At 36.3% G+C, this 26,893-nt stretch overlaps 1 protein-coding gene, 1 long non-coding RNA gene, 1 other non-coding gene and 1 pseudogene across 3 annotated transcripts; 2 read left to right on the top strand and 2 right to left on the bottom strand.

The window, feature by feature from the left end:
* Positions 1-2,564: 2,564 nt before the first annotated feature.
* Positions 2,565-5,728, bottom strand: LOC125475101 (NAC domain-containing protein 71-like). Its single transcript, XM_048579464.1, has 5 exons — positions 4,883-5,728; positions 4,010-4,287; positions 3,531-3,857; positions 3,216-3,450; positions 2,565-3,123 (listed from the first exon to the last, which is right to left on the bottom strand). Exons 1-5 carry the CDS (start codon positions 5,037-5,039, stop codon positions 3,008-3,010), a joined length of 1,113 nt encoding a protein of 370 aa, XP_048435421.1. The 5' UTR covers positions 5,040-5,728; the 3' UTR covers positions 2,565-3,007.
* Positions 5,729-19,938: 14,210 nt separating this feature from the next.
* Positions 19,939-20,765, bottom strand: LOC125475100. Its single transcript, XR_007256425.1, has 2 exons — positions 20,442-20,765; positions 19,939-20,284 (listed from the first exon to the last, which is right to left on the bottom strand). It is a non-coding gene; the product is annotated as an uncharacterized LOC125475100 (long non-coding RNA).
* A 358-nt stretch (positions 20,766-21,123) lies between these two features.
* On the top strand, positions 21,124-21,250 carry LOC125475106. The gene has a single exon (XR_007256427.1). It is a non-coding gene; the product is annotated as a U6atac minor spliceosomal RNA (small nuclear RNA).
* Positions 21,251-24,078: 2,828 nt separating this feature from the next.
* On the top strand, positions 24,079-26,578 carry LOC125475095 (annotated as a pseudogene).
* Positions 26,579-26,893: the final 315 nt, after the last annotated feature.

Here is a 26,893-nt window from a genome sequence, read left to right as displayed (position 1 = left end):
TACTGATTATTTCTGTCGGATAGGATAAATAGTTACCGGATAGTATTGACTAAATTAGTCGGGTGTTTGGTGCAGTATCGGATTAGTGACCGTATTATTTATACTGTGTTTGGTATTATACTAGATATGAGGAATCAAACTTAAAAAAAAAAAAATTTTAAAAAGTGAAATCATTTTTTTGTTCCCAGATCTCTCCGCACCCTCCAAACACCCTCCCTCTCTCTCCCTTCTTCTTCCCCGACTGCAGAAGAATCCCAAATAATTGTTCCCCAGCTCTCTCCGCCACACCCCCCCCAAACTCCCTCCCTTTCTCTCCCATATTCTTCTTCCCCGACTAAATAATCCGTGCGTTTTGGTTGGTTTTATTAAGCGGGTGTATACCGTGTTATCCTATCCGACCGGTTAAATTAATCCGGCGCTTATTTAGTACGAGTGAACGCCAAACACCCGAGTCCGTATAACTAATCCTATCCGATCCTTTATCCGATCTGCCAAATAGGACCTGAAGGTTCTATATAAACCCATGCTTATTGCTTATACATATGTACATGTAACCGGATGCATATACATCCTTATTCTCCACAAATGTGGTCACGTGCTAGTCTGCTTGTCGCGTGAAATGTATGTGCACCATCCTTGACATGGCTCTCTTCATGACGTTCCTGATGGAGATACTTCCTCATTTCATTTTCAACCAAACCAAGTGGAGAATACTCGTTATGTTGCCTCGACGACAAAGGAAAAGCCGCAGCACTTACTCGATACTTTAGACGAAGCAGTAGGGGGCTGAGAGTGAAATGTATGTATAGTAGTACGTAGGGGGCGGGAGAATCTGTTTTAAAAAACAATGGTGGGTCCTAGTGTCGTAGATAGGAAAGAGCAAATTAGAGACCTTTTAGGATGGCAAAGAAATAGCATTCCTAAAGTGCCAAATGGGGTATAGTCTCTTTAACAAGATGCTTAACAAAGTGAACAACAACTGGAAAACTTGAACTGAGAGAAATGTACATTTTATTGGGTGTGGATGGCACCTTTATTTTTTATGGCCTTTTCAAGGCATCATGCTCCTATTCAATCAATTAATTGTCTCGAAACCAAAGTTATAATTTGTTTCTTTTGGGGAGTTCACACTACTAACTGTCCAAAAATGAAGTGGTTGCACTTTTCATTAGAAAACTCGTGTATGGGGCTGCCAAAAAGCACCTCCAAGGCTGAAGAATAAATGGATTTTGATGGGTAACTTCAGTTCAGCCCCATATGATCAAATCAGACAAACTTGAAGTTAGGTAGAACAACTCGAAGCTGAATTCGAATCCCCGCAACCTCATGCATAACTCAAAACTTTCAGAATAGTGTTCCAAATAATAAATTTTAATCTATCATCAGTTGTAGAAACCGTCTCTTTGTAGAGTAAGGGTAATGATGCATACGATAGACGTTCCCTCCCCAATCCTTACAAAGCGGGAAGCCTTGTTGGCTTGAGGTTGTCCTTTATCAGTTGGTGTCTCGTAGTATTGAATTATGAGAAGTTCTAATCTTCACAACCTCGTAAATAACTCAACTTATTTATCACATTGTTCAACAGAAATTTTTTGAAGATATCTCGACTCCATTTCCCTCCTGAATAACGAAAAAGCAATAAGGAAGTGGAAAACTATCAAGGGGCCCTTAGCCTTAGAGCTTTCCATATGTACACCCAGATCAAGTTTAACAGTAATGTGAATCTTCAATCTTAAAAAGATGTGGAAAATCTATCAAGTCATACTCATTTAGCTACCCACCAAAACCTTAGTAAACCCCACCAAATTCCATTTATTACAAACCGTAAAAAAGCTTAAAGAATGTGTCGAAACTCTAAATCTAACTTCCTAATGGAATTATTGGATGGCTTATCAACACTTAGAAAAGCAGCCTTTACCACTAGCTTTATATCTCAAGAGAATATTAAGTTCGGAAAAAATTCAATAATTTGAAGGAGCATGATGATTGAAGGTCGTTGAAAGTTTGAGACACAAGCAGTACTACTGCCTTGAGTTCACATGTTCAACCACTTTTCTCTGTTTTGTTACTCTCTTTCGTATTTACCTGGTATACTTGCAAACTAATTATTCTTTGCCTAAAAAAAAGAGTAGAATATAGCAAGACGTGAGTTAGGTCAGTTGGTTAAAATAGTGTGCCCATCTTCTTATACTTGAGCTCCAATCCCCCTCTCAATAGACTAGGGTTGTATTGCATTGTTAAAGAAATGATACAAAGTAGAACATAGCTACACGTGAGTTAGAACAGTTAATTAAGGTAGTGTGCCCACCCTCTTGCACCTAATCTCCAAATCTCAATAGATTAGCTAGGTTTGTATTGCCTTGTTAAAGAAATGATAAAAAGTAGAACATAGCCAGATATGAGTTAAGTCAGTTGGTTAAGGTAGTGTGTCCATCCTTTTGCATCTAAAGCTCCAATCCGTCTCTCAATAGAATAGGGTTGTATTGCCTTAATAAAGAAATGATAAAAAGTAGAAAATAGGCAGACGTGATCAACATTAGAAGACAAGAAGTAAAAGAACTATATATAATAATTTCTAGTATCATATAAAGGGAGTCAAATACATAAAAGATGCTACCACAGAAGGCATGGAAAATTACACTGTATAGATTACAACCACAAGGTAGCTTAGATTTAACAATCAAACTTATTAAAACCATACAAGTTGTAAGAAAAACCAACGCCAAGTAAAATCGATAAAAGTGATTCACCCGGAGAAACTAACAGACTGCAAAGTAAAGCAAAGTGGGAAGTTTGGAAGTGGCTTCTGAAATAACTCTCCAAACAACAGATGAAGTACACATACTACGTCCGAAAAGAAAACAAACCAGTCGTTATTTGTAAAAGACAGTGATTGTAATTATCTTATACTACCAAGAACCAACGTTAAAAGGCGTTGTCTTGGATGTCGACTGTGGATGACGCAATACATTGTACTCGATTGTTCAATCCTGCACTGGGCAGAACCCTACATCACAATGACCATATTGTCTTCCTGTAACCAAAGTCCTCCTAATTCCCCCAAACTCCCATCTGCGCTCACTTGCCTGCAAATTAGAGCTTGGCTATCCCATGTTTCAGACCCTGCATTGGAAGAAAGAGAGCGACAAAATGATCTTTCGGTTCATCTTTTCAGAAGGGGTTTGGATATCTCAGTGAACTAGTCTGGTCAAAACCTTCAAATTGCATTTCCTCATTCCCATAGTAACCCATGTAGTCTGTGTGTCCAGAGAACGGTGACATGCCGCCCATTTGACTCACATCATCGGCCATTTTAAGGTCCCCTGTGAAATTCGAGTATGACGAGCTAGGTGATTCTCTGGGTTCATATGACTGCCACGGCGACATTGTGCTTGGAAACTCGTACTGCTGAAAGTAATTAGGCATAGCTTTTTGCAACTGTGGGTAGTCCTGCATTTGAAAAAGCTATAAAAATAAGAACAATATTATTAGTCCAAAATTTCATGGTTTTCTTTTTCTCGCATCAATACCTTGGAAGAATCAAGAATCAAATCAGGCGAGACCCAGAAGTCTGCAGGGTTGGTCTCCCTTGAAGCTGGCTCAAACTCTGCCATTGGATTAACTTCATGTGGAGAAGTAGCACGGCTTGAATAACGACTCTCGTTATGCAGGTAACTCGCTTGAGATGATGTATCAGCAGAGATGCTCAAGGGCTCTTTTAAGATTCTTGTTGTGGTCATATCCTCCCCACTGCTCGAAGCGCTTCCAACCCTCTTGGCCTTTGGCTCTCCATGGGCATCATGTGTCTTCTGTGCATGCTCATTCTTTTTAACAACACGGCACAAAGCAAAAACTCCCTGTAGAGATGATCAACAAACCGAATTCAACATAAGCCTTCCAAAATTTAGTAGCATCGAAGCTCTTATACTATTAATTACACAAGGGAACTGTCTAACAAACGTATGTTGTATGAAGCCAAAGCATTTGATGACACTGCAGGATGATGTACCTGATGACCAGATGTTCCCTGAGCAAGATCATCATTGAGGCGGTACTCATGCATGATCCAGTCTGTTCTATCTCCTAAAGGAGCACGTCCGCGGTAAAAAACAAGGGTCTTTCGGTATCCATTCACACCAGATTGACAAACAACCTTGCGGTCTTTTCCAGTGGCCTTCCAGTAGCCAGCTTTAGTAGCTCTATTTGTTCTCGAGCCGTTTGGATACTTTCGATCCCGCGGACAGAAGAAAAACCATTCCATATCACGTCTAGGGAGGAAGGATTTCTCTGCAATCAAAATTCACATATATTATTGAAAATCTAATTGGAATTTTGGGAAGAGAAAAAAAAAACCTTCACTGTTCTTGTGCTTTATTTGATTTGAATTGTTACGTACTTATAGGGGAATATATAAAGCCAATTAGCTTGGTGGTTCAGAAAAGAAAAAAAGCTAATTAGCTTGGCTTTTTGGAAGTAAAGAAACCCACATACCCTTTCAGAAAAGGAAGATGATGCGCAGGTTTAATTCATAAAAAAAGAACAGAAAAGAAGCCGAACTAAACTAAATCGAAACTAGCTTTATGGCACCCTCTGTTCACATTCATATAGAAAATCCATCCACACGCCAATCAAAGAATCAATCTAAACACCAAATAACTTAACCCAATGCGCAGACCTAAGCTTAGTCAAATTGGCTAAACTAGTCTTCTCTGCAGTTTAGATTAGTTTGGAATATCGCTCGAAATACAAAATGATACTTAACCCAATGCAGTCACGCCAACTTATTGTAATTCATTCAATGTCTCACAGAGCAAACTAGTGAACGAAAATGTAGTGAAATTACTATTAGTGAAAGAGTTAAAAGCATTGAATTACTAATTACCTGGCAACTCCCATGGATCGAATTTGTACAAATCGATCACCGGAATAACTTCAAGCTCAAATTCGAGCCCCTCCACCTTTCTATGAAGGTAATATCCAACTAATTCCTCATCAGTTGGGTGAAACCTGAAACCTGGTGGCAGTGATGCTCCTCCCATAACTCCACTCCTCAACCAATCCAATCCAAACCTCAAAAAAAAAAAAAAAAAAAATCCCAGTATCCCAATTTAAATGAAAACAGAGAGCGAAAAAGATTATATAACGTTATGATGAAGAATGGTAAGAAAATTATAGCTAAGTGCCCAAACTGTATCTATTATAGATATGGAAAATCCAGAAATAAAAGCTTTTATCGAAAATTGATTTCTTATCAAGAAATGAGTAAATTTTCGACTGCGTGCACCCGTTGTATAGCAGAATCATTGTCCTCGAAAACGATTTTTTCTTATGATGGATGTGTCACCCCGACCAACCCCCCTCACAACTAATTTGTTTAATTCCCAAAACGATATGAAAACGAAGAAAACTTGATCCTTTAAGCAATACCAGAAGCTGATATTGCTCAAACTTCACTACTAGGGTGTAAAATCCCTGTACCGTAACCGAAAATGTACAAGAGAGAGACTGCCCTACAAGTATAAACACTAGTTACAACTTCCAAAACCGAACCTATGGCAACACACACAAGTTAAAACAATTCAAAACTTGTCGAAAACTGAAATTTTTGTGTGAAAGGGTGAGAGTGCCAGTTGGAAAAATGTGGGCAAGAAATGGATGTTGGTAGAACAAGAGTCAGTGTCAAGAAACAAAACGGGAGAAGAGAGGGAGGGAGGGAGGGAGGGAGGGAGGGGAAGAAAGGTAAGAGTAAAAAGAGTGGGAAGTGGGGCGTGCTTATATATTGGTGTCTTGAGGGAACCATCAGTCCAAAAATGCATAAATAAACACCGAAAGTTTCAAGATTGCTTGTCTGACGCATACATAAAATTCCAAATGGAACTGGCCCACGTCCACATAACCTGAACGAGTTCACACCCTACAGTTACTTCTCCTCTCCGACGTTGAATTTCAACCTTCTTAATTATTTGAACTAGAGAAAAATTTACATGCAACTAGAAGTTTATCACTCGTTGTTAAATCTTTAATTTATTCAGACACAATATTGAATAATCAGTTTAGGATACTGTCATATTAATTGTAGTAATAAACAAGTTCTTTTATACCAATTGCATATAAACATATAGGTGTATACTACTTATCGAAATGAAGAAATTATATACATAATTTTGTGTGTGTGATCATTCGAATACATACCAAATCGCACATTATGGCATGCTTTTTTTTTTCCGCCTTCATAGATGTGTTACGTTTAGAATTTTGTTAGCAAAGATTCAAAATTAAGATGCATCTACATCTCTACTTGTGTGTGCTACTTTGCATTTGTGTTAGTTTTATGTGGCATACTGTACATGTGGAACATTATTTATCATTAGAAACAACACCAAATTAGTTATTGAGAAAATTTGTACAAGAACCTGACTTCCACCTCAAGTCATATCTTGGTTCTGCTAGGACTCAAGCTCAATAGACCTCATGTGTGATATTTTTATCTTAAAAAGACTCTGTGCAATTAGAAGGTGACCACTTATATATAAACCATATAGTATATACTAATATTAACAAAAGGAACATAAACTTGGATTAGGTTTAATAATATATATAGTTTTCAGTACATTGTTAACATTGGTGAGATAAGGAACTTACAAAAAAAGATTGTGTAGCATTACTTTTTTCTTGAATAAAAACATACGACGACATGAATAAAAATGATATACACTCAGTTGCGTTTAAGAAAATCGAATAATCGAATTTGAGGAATTTGGGTTTATGCATAGTTGCAGTAGAGTCCAAGCTCCATCCACATCATCATTTGTAGGACAAAAGCACTTTTTTCCTTATTATATAGAAGTGATTGTGTCATCTTCTTTCTTGGTCCCACACTGTACAAAAGGGAAAGTGGCAAAAGTGTGTGCTCTGCCTACTCAGTTTTCCAGCTTTTTGGATTGAGAAGAGAAAAAAAAGGCCTTGGTGGGAGCTGTAGGATGAAGACGAAGACACTTCTTGAATTCGCCTATTCACACATTGGTAAACGTTCACTATCACTTGATGATCTTCTTGTAGTGGGACCAATTGACGCAGTGCTTCTAGGATTTGGTGGAAACTTAGAATTTATATTTATTTCTTTATGTTTTGTAATTGATCGATATTAAATTAGAAAAACGATTTTCTTCAGAATCTTTTCTTAGAAATTCTAAGAATTCTGTAATTGTGATTATGTATCGTATATCATGAAATCAAAAATCATTTTAAAATTTAAAATTTAAAATTTAAAATTAAATATAAATAATAACTAACCAAAACTGATCACATGATATACGATGAACTGTCACGAAATCCTTAAGATCTCCAAGAAAATGACCCTTGCCCCTAAAATTAAATTCCAAATTTTTTTACTGTATCCGATTTGTTTCGACTGAAACAGAGTCGTAGTGCTTACAAATAAGTGATTTGATTTGATTGAATTGAACTCTCTGCTTTTACTTAAGTAAACATAAAAATAAATAATAAAAAAGTGAATGCGGAGGAGTTACTCCTCAAAAGGACATTTTCAATTTATGAAATTTCATGTTTATCAGTAAAATTGTTTATATTATAAAACACTTTGTGAAGATAATTTTTATAAAAAAGTAATAAAATATGAGATCGTTTAGTCATCAAACTATATAATAATAGATGAACAGATCCGTAAAAGAATTACAAATTATATATTTATTTGTTACAATTAATTAACTAAATAATCTTCTTTTTAATTGATCTTTCACAAAGATGATCTTTACATAATGGAATACAAGATGAAGAATTTCAAATAAGCACAAAGCTCTTTTAATCGACTATAAATTATCTTGGGGAGGAAGTGCTACTCAATCTTAAGAAGGAATTCCTTCTCGATGTTAAGGAGCCAAACCCTTCTCTTTTTGGAGTAGGATTCTCTTCCTTTTTATTGCCATCTCAATCCCTCTTCTCATCTCATATTTTGCTTTTTTATCTTATTGTCTCTATTAAAAAAATCAATATAAAATATTAACGTAATTTAATCGTAACCGTTCAAATATGAGAAAAAAGAATGAGAAAGAGATTAAGCAGAAAGATAATCATTCCCCCATTTTTTTTACCTGAACTGGGTTTTTGCTTTTCTCTTTTTGTAAGTAAAGTTCTTGCTTTTGGTGCTTAGCTTAGTTCTTACACCACCATCTTCAACAACCTTAGTTATGTTTAAGTTATTTTAATATAGAAATGATTAAAAAATTATTTTGTATAACCAGTTTACAAAATGTTACTCTCTAGCTATTTTAGTTAGCATTATATTTTGGGGGTTTCTAACCAACTATTACACGTTTATTTTACCATACAAGGTTATAAACTAATAAAATATTCAAGGCCTAAAATAGCAAGTATTGGGTTATTATGAGAGAGGGTTCTCTTTGCAAACTTTTGTTATTTTTGATTAAAAAAACTTAAAAATTTATCTTTTATTAATTTTTTTTACGTAAATTACACTAAACTACTTCAACTATTAGGCCAATCACAGTTTCATACCTTATTTTTAAAACATTTCAATGTCATACCATATCTTCGAATTTGTTGCAATGTCATACATTCCTTCAGTTTGTATCTTAATTCCTCTGTTAAATACTGACGTGGCTTGAGGTGGGGCCACTTCCTATTAAAAAATTAATTAAATATTAAAAAAATCAATTTAATATTAAAAACTATAAATAAAATCATTTAATAATTTTTTAAATGGGGGACCCACCCCTACAAACCCATCACCCCTTCTTCCCCATCCACCCGTATCCCCCCCCCCCCAATCTTCCTTCACCACCAAAACCAGAACCCCACTGCCGCTCTTTCTTGCTCCATCTCCACCTCCCTCCCATGGCGCTCCTCTCCCTCACCCTCCTCCTACACACCCATCACAATCACCAAATTAATCACTATAACCAATTTCAAACAAAATAGCCCAATTCCATCCAAACCCTAATGCTAAATTTCAAATTCTTAGCACTAATCATCCCCACAGCAATGTCCACAACACCATTATCGCCGTCTCCCACAACCTCAGTCTCCACCACCACTGTCGTCACCTACAGTCCCAGTCTCTGCCTCACCCCCAGGCCTAAAATTCGAATTCGCTTGTTTCGGAGAAAGCTTCGGGCTTTGCTCAAAGGTTTGTGGGTTTTGGTTTAGGAGACATGAGGTAGCTGTGCTTGGGTTATGGGGTCGAAGGAGAGCGAGTTTGATCAGGTTTTTCTGGGTTTTGGTTTGGGGTTTAGGAGAGGAGGCAAGGACAATGGCGAGAACCATTCGGGATTGGAGGCAAGATACGAGTTCGAGCTGGGTGGTGCGCTGAGAAAGGGTGGTGATTGGCAGGTGAGGGCTGTGGTGGGGTGGTTTTGGTTTTGGGTTGGGGGAAGATGGGAGCGGAGAAGAAGTGTGAGGGGGATAAGGGGTGGGTCCCATATTTGTTTTATAAAATATTTAAATGATTTGATTTTTAATTTTTAATATTTAGTTATTTTTTTAATCTAGTGGAATTGGAAGTGGGTCCCATCCCAAGTCACGTTAGCATTTAACAGAGAGATTGATAGAAAACCTAACAGCGGTTTGATATTGTAACAAATTCGTAAGATGATGTATGACATTGAAATGTTTTAAAGATGGGGTATGAAATTGTGATTTGCCCAATAGTTGAGGTAGTGTTGTGTAATTTACCCCTTTTTTTTTTTCTCATTGGCTAAATTTAGTTAGCAACTGTTCACAAAACTATTTCAACTTGCGGGGATGGGCTGCAGAAACTGAGCTGTTTGGTTTGAATAACCTTCGGACTTGATTGTGTGGACATATTCATTCAAGGATAGCCAAAATTATATAATCTTGGTATGGGAAAACTCTTTCCCTTCGACTGGGTTGTAAGTTCTAGTGACTAGTGAGGAAACTACTTGAACAATGGCAACTCATGGAACTATTTTCTTTTTACATTACAAAAAGGGCAAAGAGAAATTAATCAGATAATGTTTTACAAAAGGCCTGTGGGGCATTTGGAATCTCTTACAACCTAATGGTTACAGTACGTTAACTCCACTCCAAATATGCTGATCTGTAAATTTTAGTTAAGAAAATTATAGGCAATGAGCTTTCACATTAGGAGGTAAGTAATAGAAGGACAGATTAAAATATCTTCTGACGTGAACAATGATCAAAATCTTAATTAGTTTGTACTTGCTCAGTCTCTTCTTTAGCCCATTTGACTTCACAAATTAAGGAATTTGGAGAAGGGTCGCATGTGGAGTTCTTACATAAAGTATTTGACTACTGGAGAAACTATGTGCTTTACGTGGACGGTTGTTAAAAAAACGAATGAGTTTGTTATTAAAAAAAAAAAAAAAAAAAAAAACTTTCTATGCTTTATTTTTTATGAGTGAAAGGCACCAGTTTTCCACCGTTGCATGTGACCAAATTAGGGTAGTGAGTATCTTGTTAATGCATTGACTTTTGATTTAGAAAACGAACTAGAAATGGCTTTGCCTTTTTTTTTTTTTTTTGAAGTAAATAGAGTTTAGGGTTTAGGGCTACTATTGATCGTACCAGCAGCACTGTAGCAACAATTGAGAATGAATTTCACATTGATAGGAGAAGTGATCATACATGGACTTATAAATAAATTGGATTAATCTCTATATTGTCAATTGTTTTATGGTGGAACATTAACTTCTTTATAATATCAGTGCATGGTGTCCTACGTGTGAAGCCAAACGGCCACACGCACTCCATGTTACCCCGTTGTACATGTTGTCCAGGTGTTAGGCTTAAAAATTCACCACATGTAAAAGGGCGTGTTGAAAATGAATCTCACATTGATGGGAGAAGGAACTTTACATAAGCTTAAAAGAAATTAAGTTAATCTCATATTATCAATTAATTTTATAGTAAAACCTTAACTCTTTTAGCAACTAACAGTTTTGAGCTTAAGAACTGTTGGACATGATTCAAATTCTTCAACTATGGTATGATTAAATATAAATATATACTCAACCACTCTTCCAGCACACTCTCCTTCTTCCCTCCAGAGCTTTATGATTAATTAACTATTAGTCAAATTTTCTTTAAATACCATATCTGGAAAGCGTTTAAAGGCAATCGTGCTTTGACCATATGCATCAGCTAGGGTGTACGAATTCCCTCTTAAATTTGAGTTGGGACAAAATGCTCATCAAGTCAACGATGAACAGTTAGGAGCAATGACTGAAGGTAGGGTTTACTGCACCGTAGTTGAGTAAGTTGAAGCTTTGTGTGAAATGAAGTCAATGGAAAAAAAGGTCGTGACTCTCTCTCTCTCTCTCATTTTGAATGAATGATACTAACCGAAGACATAAGGGGATAGAAACTATTGCAAGTGAATCACACAGTGATGAGAAAATGAATTTTCTATATACTTATAAATAATTGAAATATTCCTCATATTACCAATTGGTTTTATGAAGGAACTCGAACTTTTTTAGACGAGGTAGTATATAGCTATCTTTGTCTTTAATTATGGGAAATTGGAGGAGAAAACCACCTTATCTTGCTTATCTTGGTCTTTGTTTGTCTACTGCTTTCGGCCCCTTTGTCTGCTGGTGCCAATGTCAATCAATGGCAGTTGTAACACACATATAGACACAAAGATGTCAATGTATAAGGATGCTTCAAAGAAAATGGGTTTGGATTTCTCTAAAAGTTCGGCTTAACAATAAATTCAGGCCAAAGAACAAGACATATGGTGAATTGATTAAGATATGATTTTACTCAAACATATTAATGAATTGGTTAACTAAGTTTCGCACTCAATTTGATTTGTTTTCTTACATAAAAATTGGAACTCAAGTCATACAACGGCTCAAATATAATTAGTTACGAACTTGTTATCAGTACGAGTTAAACTCAAAACTTTATATTGCTAGTTATATTTTATGTTTTTAATTAAGGCGGCTAGGTTTTGAATGATTTGGAAAATTACTTTGTCTCATTAACCGTTCGTCAAGCTCATGTGAACAAAATTATGAAGAAGAGGGGAGGAGGTAGCACCAAGAATTCATAATGAAGGGGTCAACATCTTGGTAAACCTGGCACCGGGTAGAAAAATGTGGCAATTGGATGTCCCAGTTCCCAAACTAGTGGGATAAGAATTGATGTGGCTGCATCCACCAACTCCCAAACTAGTGGGGTAAGATTTGATATGGCTGCATCCACCAACTCACAGACGCACAGAGAGAGGTAGTGAAAGAAAAGAGATTCGAATTATATAACTCACTAATTTGGCTTGATCTGCTACCTTTTACATATGAGTTGGTAATTATTAATTTGTACATTACCAAGTTAAAAGGCTTTGGAATAATTTGGTGATTAGGAAAATGCCAAAGCAGCCTCCAAAGACTACTAATACCCAAAAGCCAAACAACATATCCCCCTTAACAAAGACACAAATCACAATTAATCTAATTATGTCTCTTCAAATTGTCACCCTGTCTTGTTAAAGATACCTATGCGTGGCTCTATGAGGATCAGATTATGAAGACACTTATACTAATTAAATAATTGACGTGCCACTTAGTATTACAATTTAGTACTATTCTTCTTCATTTATAAATAAAATGTCTTAGCTAGGTTCAAATTTTGTAAATAAGAGTTTGATGTCATTTTTTTCCCCCATCTTCAAGGCTCGTTTGGTACACATAGATTGAATTAGAATGGAGAAATCTAAAATTTCATGGGATATTGAAGGTAGAAACGGTTGGTTTTTCATATGGGGAATTAGAAGAGGATTAGCTATTATTTAAGAAGATTCATCCCTTCTACATGAGTAATCTATCTTCTATCTTTTAGATGGTCATAATTTTATAATTTCTCCGTTTAATATACTTTTATTTAATAAATTATTTATTTTAATCCAATTATGTATATCAAAGAGCCCTTACTATATGTACATCTGTATTAAAAAAAATTAAAAGATAGATGTAGCAGACAATAAACATGTTCCAACATCGAATCAATTCGAGTTTTTACTCCATGAATTAATTAAGCAAATAGTTGACAATTAATAAGATGTGTAGGAGCAAGAAAATCTTGATCATCCGGCTTTAGTGGACATTCGATCTACTGTATTCAATCGATAATGATGCAGTTGCATGAACGTCATCCAGGTACTTTGGTTTTGGTCAAAACAAACACTAAGGAGAGGATAATCATATTTAATTAATGACACAACCAAAGTACCTCGTGTTACAGGTTCTGCCGTCTTGTGCAGTGGCCATATCCTCCAGGGTCAAAACCATAGTGCTTTTCTTTGCTGGTTTTTCTTTTTCTACCGACCGTATTGGTTTTCCTTATTTCCGTGTGTTTCACAATGTTTTCTAGGTTTTAGGCATACAAGTTCATTTTTTCTTTATTCATTTCAAATCGGTGCAGTATTCTAAACTAATCTAACTTATCAGCAGAAAATTTTGAATTCTGATGAAAAATTTAAATGTCAACGTCTCCTAGGCAATTAGCCAGAGTTGTAGCAAATGATGCATATTTTCATCCATCGATCGGGCCATCAGCTATACTATTCGTTTTGGAACTATTTTGATGTCTAATCGGTTTATGTTGCAAATACTTGCTTATTTTGATACTGAAAACATCGCGTTTGATAAACAATTTGTAGCGCAGCAACTATTTTGATGATATGTAGTTATATATGTCTAGGTTCGCACAATTTTTCTTTCCACAAGTTTCGATACAAGTCCACTGAGGTTTACAATGGAGATATAAGTCAAGAAAATAGACTGATTGGTATTCTTTTTGGATTCAATGTTTTGGTTTTTAAAACTAGTAAGTGTGAAGAATTTTAGTTACATCCATTACTTTTTGGAGAAAATTGTTGCAATTGTCCCTCAATTTTAATCCAATTGGAGCAATGGTCATTCAACTACAAATTTATAATCTTCATCTTTTAACTCATCAAAAAATGTGCAGCTATGATCCTTTTCGTCAAATAATTACGTCAAAATGACTTATGTTGGAAGGATCATTGTTACAATTAGGTTAATTAAAGTTGAGGGACCATTGTTCCAATTGGGTTAAAGTTAAGGGACCATTTCTCCAATTGATTTAAAGTTGAGGGATCATTGCTGCAATTTTTCTCATTTGGTTTTTCATATTTGTCACTTGATTTAGCCTCACGTGTGTGACATTGACTCATTTTGATGAAAGTTCTAAAGGAATTGACGAAAATGACCATAACTGTATGTTTGCTAAGTTAATGGACCAATGGTCACATATTTTTAGTCGAGGAACAATTGCTCCAATGAGTTAAAGTTGAGGAACAATTGCTCAAATTGAGTTAAAGTTGATAGATCATTACAACAATTTTCTCTAATTTTTAACATGGTAAAATATTTTTCAAAAATTTAGTTAGCATGGAACATCAAATTATCTTGATTGTATCACTAAAATCGAGTTGACGAGAACCAAGGCTACATTATTTAGTTGTTTAATTATGTATGTAGTTTGTTAAAATGGTTTATGTTGATATATGGTTTCGAGATGTAGTTGCGACAACTTCTGTGAGCTAGTGAACATCATCAAAGTGAATTAAGGAAGTGTCATTCGGCCACAGATGGACATCCTTGGTTGTTGTGATCAACAAGGTTGTCTCAAGATTTTGGAGGCCTATGCGATACTTATGAAGGGTCCCTTCTTAAGATAGTTTTTAAGAAAAGGCTTAATTAGATTATTAGTTTTCGTATTGATAAGGTAGTTGGAAGATGGGCCATATGGTAAAAAAAAAAACTAGCATTTAAGCTCCTGTGGTGAAGTTTGTTAGGATTTATGCTCAAAATTGAAAATTCCGTCAACTTTCCGTTAATTAGTAGCACATGAGGCACACATATTAGACTAAAACAGAACTCTCTGTTCATTGTTAACACGTGCATCTTACATGTGAGGCTAACTTTATCTTCTTAGTCTCACATGTGTGCCTCATGTGCTAACAATTAACAGAGAGTTGATGGAATTTTCAATTTTGGGCCTAAATCCTAACGGACTTCATTATAAGGGGCTTAAATCCTAGTGTTTTTTTTTTTTTTTTTTTTAACTACTAAGGATATCTTCCAACTACCCTATCACCACGGAGACTATTAATCCAATTAGACCTTACCAAAAAAAAAAAGTAGAACAATGTATTGATCCTAGAAAGCAATAACATTAATCAAAACAAATTTAAGACTCATTGATTGTAAGTTTACAATGTCATTAAATAATAATTAGAAAGAGCTACAAACATAACATTCATTAAACAATCGAAAGTAATTCAATCTTGAACAACCAAACAAGGAAAAAAGCTTCAAAATCTCTAACTTTAATGTTTCACTTTAATAGATGGCATTATTATATAATAAAATTGAAGGAAAAAAAAATTGTTTTTAGAGAGTTGCTATTGGCACTCCAAATTTTTATATTTTGAAAAAAAAATTTACATTTATAAGGAGTGCACAATAAAATTTTAAAGTGCTAACAAAAATAATATTTTAATATATGGCATTAGTACATGTATATTAAATGACAATTTTTTTAAGTCTCCTCAAAATTTGCAGCCATGTGCGATTGCACATTTGGCACTCCCCTCCCTCCCTCCACAAAGCCGCCTCTATTGATCAATACACAAAAATGAGATATGTGAAAAATTACGTTTGGTATCCTACTTGAAAAGTAATACTCAAAGGCATCAACGAAAATTGGTTGAGTTAGTAAGAATCATTCTCTTCGATAGACCAAGGCTTAGATTTGAGTTCTACTGCAGGCAATTCCTCTTGGTGGGCAATTTGTAAAACCCAAAAAAAGAGATAAGACCCCCCTTGTAAGTTCTCAAAGAGGCATGTGGTATGCCCTAGCTTTGGGATGGGGTAGCTCCTCTCCCCCTAAACTTTTTGTTACCGAAAAAAAAAAAAATACTCAAAGACATGATTTTCTTTTGTTTTTTCAACAAGTTTTGGAACAAAAGAATTACAACCCAAAAACTTGTTTGATATTAAATTTAGATTCTGTTTTTAAATCTTCTCCTTTCAAAATGTTCAAAATAAAAAAATGGAAAAGAAACCTAAAATGGAACCAAATCTCATTGTCGTCTCTCCCAATGCCATGCCTCCTGAGCTTTGAACTCTTATGAGAAATGCTAAGGAGACTATCTCAAAAGTAGAACTCTCCATATATTCTTTGCTACATCATGTTTTAGGCACAATGTTTTACAATATTAGTATGGAAATTAACGTACTATTGTGAGGTAGCGCAAAGTCTATAAAGAGTCTCACTTTTGAGAGAGTCCCCTTAACATTTTTTTTTTTTTTCAAACAATATTATCTATACTAAGGGGGTGGGGGAGTGGAATAAGCCTCACCATGGGCTACCAATAATGTAGTTCAAATTTGCCCTTAGCAAGAATCAAACATAAGACCTCTCACTTACAAGTGAAGAGAAATATCACTAGACCATAATTCTAAGTTACCCCTTAACATTTCTCTTAGATTATTCAGTTAAAAGTTGAAATGAACTTAGACAGTTTTAATTAATTAGACTTGCCACATACTTTGTGTGTGAACATTTTTTTTTCTTGTTTTTAAAATGGGAATGAGAAAGGTTGAGGGAGAAAGTGGGAGGGGGAGTGGGAGTGGGAAGAGAGGTTTTTGTTTTTTATTTTTTAATATTAGATTGTATGGTAAAATCACAAGAAGGTGAGACTTAAATAAAAAACAGCAAAATTTGGTTTTGTGAAATTACGAGTTAATTACACTAACACCCCCTGACGTTTATCGAGTTTTCACAAAACCCCCTCACATTTGAGATCTTACACAAACACCCCCTCATGTTTTAATTTCCTTTCATATAACCCCTTAAGTCAAAATTTTACTTTTAAATTTACTAATTCACCCTTAGTAATTACTTGAATCTAATAATTCATGTTTTATAATTATATAAAAAAAATTATAAAACATTGAACACTCAAAAAAATTTGTCTTGAATAACGCACCCACTTTCTTGCATCACTTTTTTACATCGAATCCGGATCCTCTTTGTGAGGATTCTGAGGATATGTAAATCGTGTTTATTCATCGTACATCGTACAATTATATATATTTTTAAATTTTTTTATATTTAAAATTGAACACAAACAGTACTTGACAAAATTTGATCGTATGATGCATGATAAACGGACACGATTCATGGATCTTCCGGATCCTCACAAAGAGGATCCAGAAAGGATCCTGTTGGTTTTTCTTCCTTCCCAATATTTTTTTTTTTTCTGGAAAAGCCCTCCTCCTCCTCCCATCTATCAATCCAATTTAATTCAATTTCTCATTTAATCACTCCAAAAATCTCACTGACATTCTTGATTTCTTGAATTTGCCAAAAAAAAAAAAAAATCATCCTCACCATTCTTTCAATCTTTCTTGAATTTGGAGCTGTATTCGATCTTTCTTCAAATCCCATCAATTTTTTTTTTCTCTCACATACCCTTTCTTTTGAAGCTGTATCTTCTCAAAGATCGAAGATGTATTTATCTTCTTTGAAGCGGCGAAGAAGCCATGAAAGAAAGGGCAAAGCTATGGAAGCATTTTGTTCGGGCTAAGATTTCTCTGGGGAAGGATCCTCAGGCCTCAGCATAGCTCCCCAAGGGATTGGCACATTGGATGTGTAGTCGGGCTCTTGCTTGTTGATGTGCTACAAGAAGAGGATAGAGTTAGTTCTGAAAGGTGCTTTTGTGGGGCCTTAAGTGTAGGCCTTAAGGCTCGCAATCAAAATTGACTTAGTGTTAGGCGTGCCACTGCTATCTCAGTATAGCAGATGTAGAACGAGTGTGTTTAGTCGATTGCTTGCGCTCCAAGTTACTCGGACTTCTTGTGATCAAAGGATTGTCATGGATGGGTTAAGTCCAAATTAAGTTCTTGTTCTTGCCTTGTAAACAAGGACTTTTAGTTCATAATCTTGTATGTGTGAATGAATGGAGCCCAGATCCCTTTAAGTCATTTGCTTGGTCCTAGATTGCTTTTAATGAAGACATATTCATTAAACTAACCAGATCTAGATACAAATAAGACTCTTAAAGTAGGAAAGCAGGTGGATATGAATACATAATGGAGAATGCATTAAGTAATAGATCTATTAACTTAGAAACAAACAAAGAGCTTCGGGTAAGATTTTACCTTGTATGGCAAGGTTGAAGTTCTTGCAGTTACTTCTCTTTGAAATTACAGGGTTTATATGCTAAAAAGGGATGGATGGTAAACAAGTTTACACAAGGGAATCGATACTACGCCACTGAGAGAGGTAGCAGAGCTTTAAACTAGACAAATGATAGCTTGTCACTAAAAAATGACTGAATTTGGGTTGATTTCAGCTTTTGGATGCAAATCTGGCTTGAGAGCAGAGTTTGTATGTTTGTTTGTTTGATTGGTTGAGTGTCCTTGTCTCTGGGGCCTCTTCCCCCTTTTATAGGCGATTTAGCCCAACTGCTATGACTTTGTTCTTGCCTGAAAGCACTTGGGGGGTAGTGAGTCATCAGCCTTTTTACTCGGAATGCCACTAGAAAGTGTTATTTGACTAGTAGTAGGTTAGTCTTCATCGCTTGTCACTTCAATAGTAAGCACGTGACTTGCATTTTGGCTAAGAAGTCTTCAATTTGCCTCTGGGCTTGGTGTTGGGCTTCAGGCAAGTCCCCTTTTAGTTGGCATCCTTGGGCTTTCTTTCATCTAAGTCCAATGTTCAAATATTAACCCAAACACATTCTATTTGAAAGATCATCTGCTCCAGCCGATCTGCTCCGATTATGATGACTAACACCTCTCCTCCTGTTCCTGCTCCGCCATCTCGTCGAACCACAACTCCAATGTGTTGACAGGCAAGGCGATTGTGTGATGAAGTCATCTGTTGAGAGAACTCCAAATGAACAACAACTGGCATTAAAGTTGTAAAGTCTATAAAAGAAGTTGAGTTCCCTGAATTGTAACGTATCATAATTTACAAACCCAAAATACATTGGAGCTCTGCTCCCTTCTACTTCATCTTCTCCATTTGCTATTTCTATTGCTGCTGGTAGGTTGAATGGAGTCCTGAGATTTGTGATTCTATCACAGTGTTTGTGAGATAAACAGTGGAGAGAAAAAAGGATTAGGGTTGTTGGGTTCGTGTAGGAGAAGAATGTTTGATAAGTTTGCTTATTATTAATTAAATATAAAATTGATATGTTTTAAAGATGTCGTATGAGATTGTAATTGACTACAAACACGAGAGTGTGAAATGTGATTTATCTTTCTTAAAGTGTTTAATATTTTATAATTTTTTATGTAATTATAAAGTTTTTTTTTATTAGTTTCAAGTAATTAATAAGGGTAAATTAGTTACTTTATAAACAAAACCTGATGGGATGTTTGTGTAATGTCTCAAACGTGAGGGAGTTTTGTGAAAACTCGATAAACGTCAGGGGGTGTTAGTGTAATTAATCTGACCCTTGAAATTACATTACAGCCTATAATTTATTTTTTTATGTAATAGAAGACTAAATAGTTTTTTCACCCTATTTGATTGACAGAATTTTATTTATAAGTAGGTTAGATTAACAATCCCGAAATAGTTTCAAAATCAGCTGGCCGTTGGGCTCTAACCCATTGGGTTTTATTTATGTTATGAGATGAGTTAACTACAAAATTGAGCCACTAGACCCACAAACTTATTGAGTTCTTTTAGTTATGAGATATTTAAAGTACAAAATTGGCCCAAAAGGCCGCCAAACCCGTTTCGGCCAAGTTTTGGAGGAGGTAAAGGGCATGTGTCTTGATATAAACTCCTACCAGTGAACATCCTGAAAGCTAGTAAAAGAAAATAGCTTAACATTTTTTTTTTTTTTTAAAACAAACGAGATTATCTACATTAAAGAGGAGGAGGTGAGTTTAATCTCATAATGAACTAACAATAATGTGATTCAAATTCGCCTTTAGCAAGAATCAAACCTAAAACCTTTTACTTACAAGTAAATAGAAATACCAGCAGATCGTACTACTAAGTGGCAGGAAATAACTTAACTTAAATAATAATGATTGTAGGCTTTTGAGAAGAAACAACAAACTAGAAAGCAAAATAAAACATAAAATTCTAGACAAGTTCAAGCTTGAGTGAAAAATTCATCTCCTCCACCACAGAATCGGCTCTTCCATATAGATAAGTAGTGGGGTACCTTCTTTATCCTCCGCCTTCGATACCACTTCTGGTTTTTTCCCTATCAAATAGATTTTTTAAATAAAGAAAGCTAGTACAAAGTAAAAACCAACTAAAAAGAGATTTCGAAACAGCTAAACAAAAGTTCAACTCATATAAAGGAATTACAATAAATAAGCCCAAAAGAGACATCATATAGCAATATGTAAACAAAAAACCTTATATATGAAAAAGGAAATGGCCGTCTCCACCATACCAACTGCACCACCACTACAAAGTCGTCACCACCTAGAAGAAGAACCAATGAACCAAATGGATGAATGGAAAACTGGGTAGATAAGCCACACGCACTCGTCCTCTCATAATCATACCAAATAATGCAAATTGCACTATAAAAGCTACCAACCACTAAGATGTGTTGTCAGACGTGATTTTCGAAGGAAGCACCCAATGAGTTGAGTGTTGAGTAGAACAAGTAGATGATTGAGGATTCGCAGTAAAGAACGATATTTTGAGAGAGAAAATATAAATCTGGGACAAGTTCAGGATATACTGAGACAAAGTTCAAAGAACACCGAGTCACAAAACAGTCGAGAACAAGAGATATATTTAAGATTGGGGAAAGACATAATGCGGCGGCTGAGAAAGAAGAAATTTTAGTGATTGCGGTCGGTGGATGAGAAAGAAAAACTTTTAAGATTGGCTTTGAGTGAAAGAGAAGCCGTGAGTGTTTAAAACCATCCTCCCTTGCCATTTGTTTTGCACTTTATTGAATGATCTGGCATCAACCAACCATAGCGGTACCACCAAGCCTCAAATCCGATAAGCATCTGTTGGTCCACATCGGCGAGACTTCGAAGTCTTATCTTGTTCATGTAGCTTCCACTCCCAAACATGCCTGTGTTTGAAAAAAGGAGAGATGGTTGGCATCTCCCTTGACAGGGACGGGAACAGCTTTCGAGCTCACCTGTTACCCACCCTTGTAGTGGATCAAAATAGGATAAGAATTGTCCGCCCTTCTATTTTTGGTGTCCTCCCGTGCATTTCTATTTGTGTGGTCACGGTTAAGTCACATTAATATTTTATATTACTATTTATTTTTGTCTTATTATCTCTATAAAAATAACAATATAAAATATTGATGTGGCTTAACCGTGACCACACAAAACAGGAGGGCACGGAAGGGCAGACAATCCTTGTCCATCAAAATAACCCAATTTTTTTGTCTTCGTATCCAAATTAAAATTCAACCCTTAATTCACTTTTGTCCTAAATTCAAATTTATTTTTTTTGGTAAAAGGTAATTTTTAATACAAACACAAACCTTACATACAAGCATTGTCCAAAAGAGTTTTAACGAAAAACTCACGATACTGTTCACTTTAACGAAAAATCATATTTTTACACTAAAAAGTCAATCCTGGTATATTCATTTTACCCTTTATTTTGTCCTTATCGTTAAAACTCAAAGTTTTCAAACTCTTTTCATTAGTTTTCATTTGTCCAAAACTAACATATAAACAACCAAAAAAAGAGGCCAAACATTAAAAAAAAAAACACTAAAAGTGCTAAGAAGCAATTAGACCCATAAATCAAAACGTAAATTACACATTCATATCTCAGGTTTGGGATCTATTTCAATTCTTTACAACATCTTCAAAACATTTCACTTTCATACCTTAAGTACTATTTTATTTCAAAATAATACCTCCGTTACATTTTCCATGCATTGATCTGTTAAATGTTGACGTGGCTGCCAAATATCTGCCACGTGGCAAATAAAATATTTTTTTAATTTTTTTAAAAAAACCTGAATTTTCTCAAAAAATTGAAAAAAAAAGGTAAATTACACTTTCATACCTCAGGTTTGAGGTCTATTTCAATTCCTTACAACATCTTCAAAACATTTCACTTTCATACCTGAAGTACTATTTTATTTCAAAATAATACCTCCATTACATTTTCCATCCATTGATCTGTTAAATGCTGACGTGGCTGCCAAATGTCTGCCATGTGGAAAATAAAATAATTTTTTAATTTTTTTTAAAAAACCTGAATTTTCTCAAAAAAAAAGAAAAAAAATTGGAAAAAAAAAAAGAAACCCACTCCCCCCCCCCCCAGAGCGACCCACATCCCTATCCCTAACCCAAAATCCAGAGGGAGGAAGAAAAAGAAAAAAAAAAAAACCTCCCCCCCGCCCCCGCGACACACCTCCCTCCCCCACCAGCGTCGCGCGAACCACCCCCCCTGGGGCGCCACGCGACCTTCCCCGCTCCTCTCGGGTCAGGATCTCATGATTTTTAGTATAGGTGGGTTTTGAAAATACTTTGAGTTTGAGATGATTTTTGGACTGGTTTTGTGGTAGATCCACCTAATCTCGGGTGTAATTTTTGTTGGTGATGGGGATTTTTGGGAGGGGTGATGGGGGATCGGAGAAAGGGGTGGCTCAGGGTGGGACGAACTGGGTTTTATTTATTTTTTTATTTTTCTCCCTCTTCTTCTTCTTCTTCTTGCAGGTTTTTGGGTTCTGGGTTAGGGTTGCTGGGGGGTGCGGGGGAAGGCACTAGTTTCAATTTTTTTTTTCTTTTTTTTTGAGAAAATTTAGGTTTTTTGAAAAAAATTAAAAAAATATTTTATTTGCCACGTGGCATATATGTGGTAGTCACGTCAGCATTTAACAGATCAATGGATGGAAAATGTAACGGAGGTATTATTTTGAAATAAAATAGTACTTAAGGTATGAAAGTGAAATGTTTTAAAGATGTTGTAAGAAATTGAAATATACCTCAAACCTGAGGAATGAAAGTGTAATTTACCCTTTTTTGTTCAATTTTTTTTTCTTTTTTTTTTGAGAAAATTCAGGTTTTTTAAAAAAAAATTAAAAAAATTATTTTATTTGCCACGTGGCAGACATTTGGCAGGCACGTGGCATATATGTGGCAGCCACGTCAGCATTTAATAGATCAATGAATGGAAAATGTAACAGAGGTATTATTTTGAAATAAAATAGTACTTAAGGTATGAAAGTGAAATGTTTTGAAGATGTTGTAAGGAATTGAAATAGACTTCAAACCTGAGGTATGAAAGTGTAATTTACCCTAAATCAAAACATAGTACCAGAACCCAGAAGCTTCTACTGCTTTCGTTGTCGCCATGGATCTTCCCGATTCATCCAAATCCTCTTCCACATCCAAACGACACCTCACCAAACGCCACATCCAACTCCAATCTACTTCCTAAGCACAGTCATAAAGTAAGGATAACTTTCAACCAAACGAGAGAAGCTAGCAATGAAGATAAAGTTTGTGAAAATCCACAAATGACACTACCAATAAAGGTAGGTAACAAAGAGAAAGTGGTGGCGTTGAAAACACCCGAGCTAGTGAAATCACCAGAGCTCTACACACAATCTTAGCATTTTATAAGGCTGAAAATCAAAATATGGATGAACAAAGAGGAGGGAAATTGTCGGGGAACAAGAAACAGAATGTATCCGTATAACACTCACGGCCACTTAGTATTGTGGTCTAGTGGTATTCTTCTTCAACGGTAAGTGAAAGGTCTTAGATTCGATTCTCATCAAAAATAAATTTGAGCTACATTATTACTAGTCCATTCTGAGGCTAAACTCATTTTGAGGCTTTGAGCCACATTATTACTAATATTTATCTTATTACTAATCCATTCTGAAACTAAACTTACTTCGTCTGTTAATGTAATAATATTTATTGTTTAAGAAACAGAAAGAAAATCACACTTCAGGGTTCGTCCTAAATCCAATTGTCTTCAATTTATAGATAAGGTGACAAAATATCCAAGGCATCTTCCTTTTACCGAACAATTCTCTCGATCTCAATGGCTACTAGTGCGGTCCACTGGAATGTGAATTCAGATATAAAGAGACTCATCTTCTTCTCTCCATCTTTTCGACAAATTTCACCCAAAAAATTCAACATTTCTTGCCGCTCCGCCAAGTCTCTTCCCAAATCTCCGCCGGATGTAGCCGAACCCGCCGCTAGCACCGCCGTTACCACCAAGAAGACGAAGAGCAAAGACCCATCTCTATCTTTGTCTGAGCAACTCCGACCGCTAACCATAACCACCCTCTCCGACCCTCCTCCGCCAAAAGACCATTCCCAGTTGATATCCAAGCCCAAATCCATCTGGGTTAACCCGGCCAAGCCCAAACGCTCCGTGCTCTCTCTGCAGCGGCAGAAGCGGTCTCTCTACGATTGTGATGCCACTAAAGTTGCCTTCTTGGCCACCCTTGAAGAAATCCCGCACCCGCCCACCCGAGAAAATGCGCTTTTAATTCTTAACAGCTTGAAGCCATGGCAGAAAACCCACATGTTCTTCAACTGGGTCAAGTCCCAGAATTTGTTTCCCATGGAAACCATATTCTACAATGTCACTATGAAGTCTCTGAGATTCAGGAGGCAGTTTCAACTCATCGAAGAGCTCGCGGAAGAGATGATAAGGGACGAGATTGAGCTCGATAACATTACGTATTCTACAATAATCACTTGTGCCAAGAGGTCCAAGCTTTTCGACAAGGCGGTGCAGTGGTTTGAGAGGATGTACAAGACCGGTTTGATGCCGGATAAGGTGACTTACTCTGCCATTTTAGATGTTTATGCTAAATTGGGAAAGGTTGAGGAGGTTCTTAGTTTGTATGAGAGGGGAAGAGCTAGTGGCTGGAAACCGGACCCGATTGCATTTTCGGTTTTGGGTAAGATGTTTGGGGAGGCTGGGGATTACGATGGTATTAGGTATGTCTTGCAAGAAATGGCTGCTCTTGGTGTGGAGCCTAATTTGGTTGTGTACAACACTTTGTTAGAGGCAATGGGGAAGGCTGGAAAGCCTAGTTTGGCGAGGAGCTTATTTGAAGAAATGGTGGAATCGGGGCTAACCCCGAATGAGAAATCATTGACCGCCCTTGTTAAGATATATGGCAAGGCAAGGTGGCTCGAGATGCTTTGGAATTGTGGGAGCGAATGAGGTCGAATAAGTGGCCTATGGACTTCATTTTGTATAACACATTGTTGAATATGTGTGCTGACCTTGGTTTGGAGAATAAAGCTAAGAAGCTTTTTGACGATATGAAGCAGTCGGAGCATTGTAGGCCGGACAGTTGGAGTTACACTGCAATGCTGAACATCTATGGGAGTGTGGGAATGTTGATGAGGCAATGAAATTGTTTGAGGAAATGTCAGAGTTGGGTATCGAGCTCAATGTCATGGGGTGCACTTGTTTGATTCAGGGTTTGGGGAAAGCTAAAAGATTCGATGATATGGTTCAAGTCTTTGGCGTTGCAGTTGAAAAAGGGGTTAAACCAGATGATAGGCTTTGTGGGTGCTTACTCTCTATCGTTTCGTTGTGTGAAGAAACTGAGGATGAGGATAGGGTGCTTTCTTGTTTGCAGCAGGCTAAGCCAAAGTTGGTGACTCTTGTCAAGGTGCTGCAAAATAAGAATATCGGGTTTGAGACAATTAAAGATGAATTCAGGGATGTTATTGGTAGCACCGCGGTTGAATCCCGGAGACCCTTCTGTAATTGCCTGATTGATATATGCCGAAACAAAAACAACCATGAGAGAGCTCATGAGCTGCTCTACTTGGGAACCCTGTACGGCTTGTATCCGGGTCTACACAACAAGACTGCAAGGGAGTGGTGTTTGGATGTTAGGTCACTATCCATCAGTGCAGCTCACACTGCACTTGAAGAGTGGATGGGAACGCTGTACAAAATAGTTCAGCGTGAAGAGGTGTTGCCGGAGACGTTCTCCGCTCAAATTGGCAGCGGAACTCACAAATTCTCGCAAGGGCTGTCGCATTTCTTCGGTTCTCATGTGAAGAAATTGGCTGCACCATTTAGACAGAGTGAAGAGAAAGCTGGGTCTTTTGTGGCAACCAGGGAGGATTTAGTGTCATGGGCGCAGTCACAGGCTCCGTCTTCGGCCGTCACAACAACTTAAGTGCTTATATGTTATACTACGTAATGTCAAATGTGAAATGTATCATCTTAAATGTACTCAGGCAACCTAATTGTTTAGGGGTTGCTTGGTATTCTTCTTGAATTTTTTTATTTTTATTTTTTTTTAAATTAACGAAGAGATTTAAAGTTATTTAGCAACATTTATCATTTTGAAAACGAAACTGTAGATCTTCGTGAATCAACCGTGTGAGGACTCTCAAAGATATGACAACCAAACACCGTACTTGGACCAAGCAAAGTATCTACGACATAGTTCACTTCCCTGCTGTGTTGCAAGACTAAGGGCTGGTTTGGGGTTATTATGTTCTTTTCAAAAGCTACTTCTATTGTGTTGTAAGAATAAATAGTTGTGATTTATAAGGTTGCATTAAGTGGCGTGGGATCAATAGGCTTTACACATTGTGAGGTGCCGATATTCGAGGATATTGATGTTGATATTTGTTAAGTGCTTTTAAACGGCTGAAAGCGCTTTTAGATAAAATGTTTTTGGAACCAAACCTTAGTAAAGATGCAAATTAATTCTGGAAAAACACTTGAAGTTCTTCCAGCAAAAAACGCATAACATGTGCTTGTAATAGGAAACACTTCAGATGCTTTTGGAACCCAAAATTTTTTTTTCTAAAAGCGCTTTTAGGCATTTAAAAGCACTTTGCCAAACAAGCCCTCAAATTGTCAT

The sequence above is a fragment of a genome, unplaced genomic scaffold (genome assembly GCF_019419815.1).
Source record: "Pyrus x bretschneideri cultivar Hongxiangsu unplaced genomic scaffold, Pyrus_bretschneideri_v1 Contig136, whole genome shotgun sequence".
Classification (NCBI taxonomy): Eukaryota; Viridiplantae; Streptophyta; class Magnoliopsida; order Rosales; family Rosaceae; genus Pyrus; species Pyrus x bretschneideri.
The sequence above is the reverse complement of the archived record's forward strand: the minus strand, read 5'-3'. Positions and strand labels throughout refer to the sequence as shown.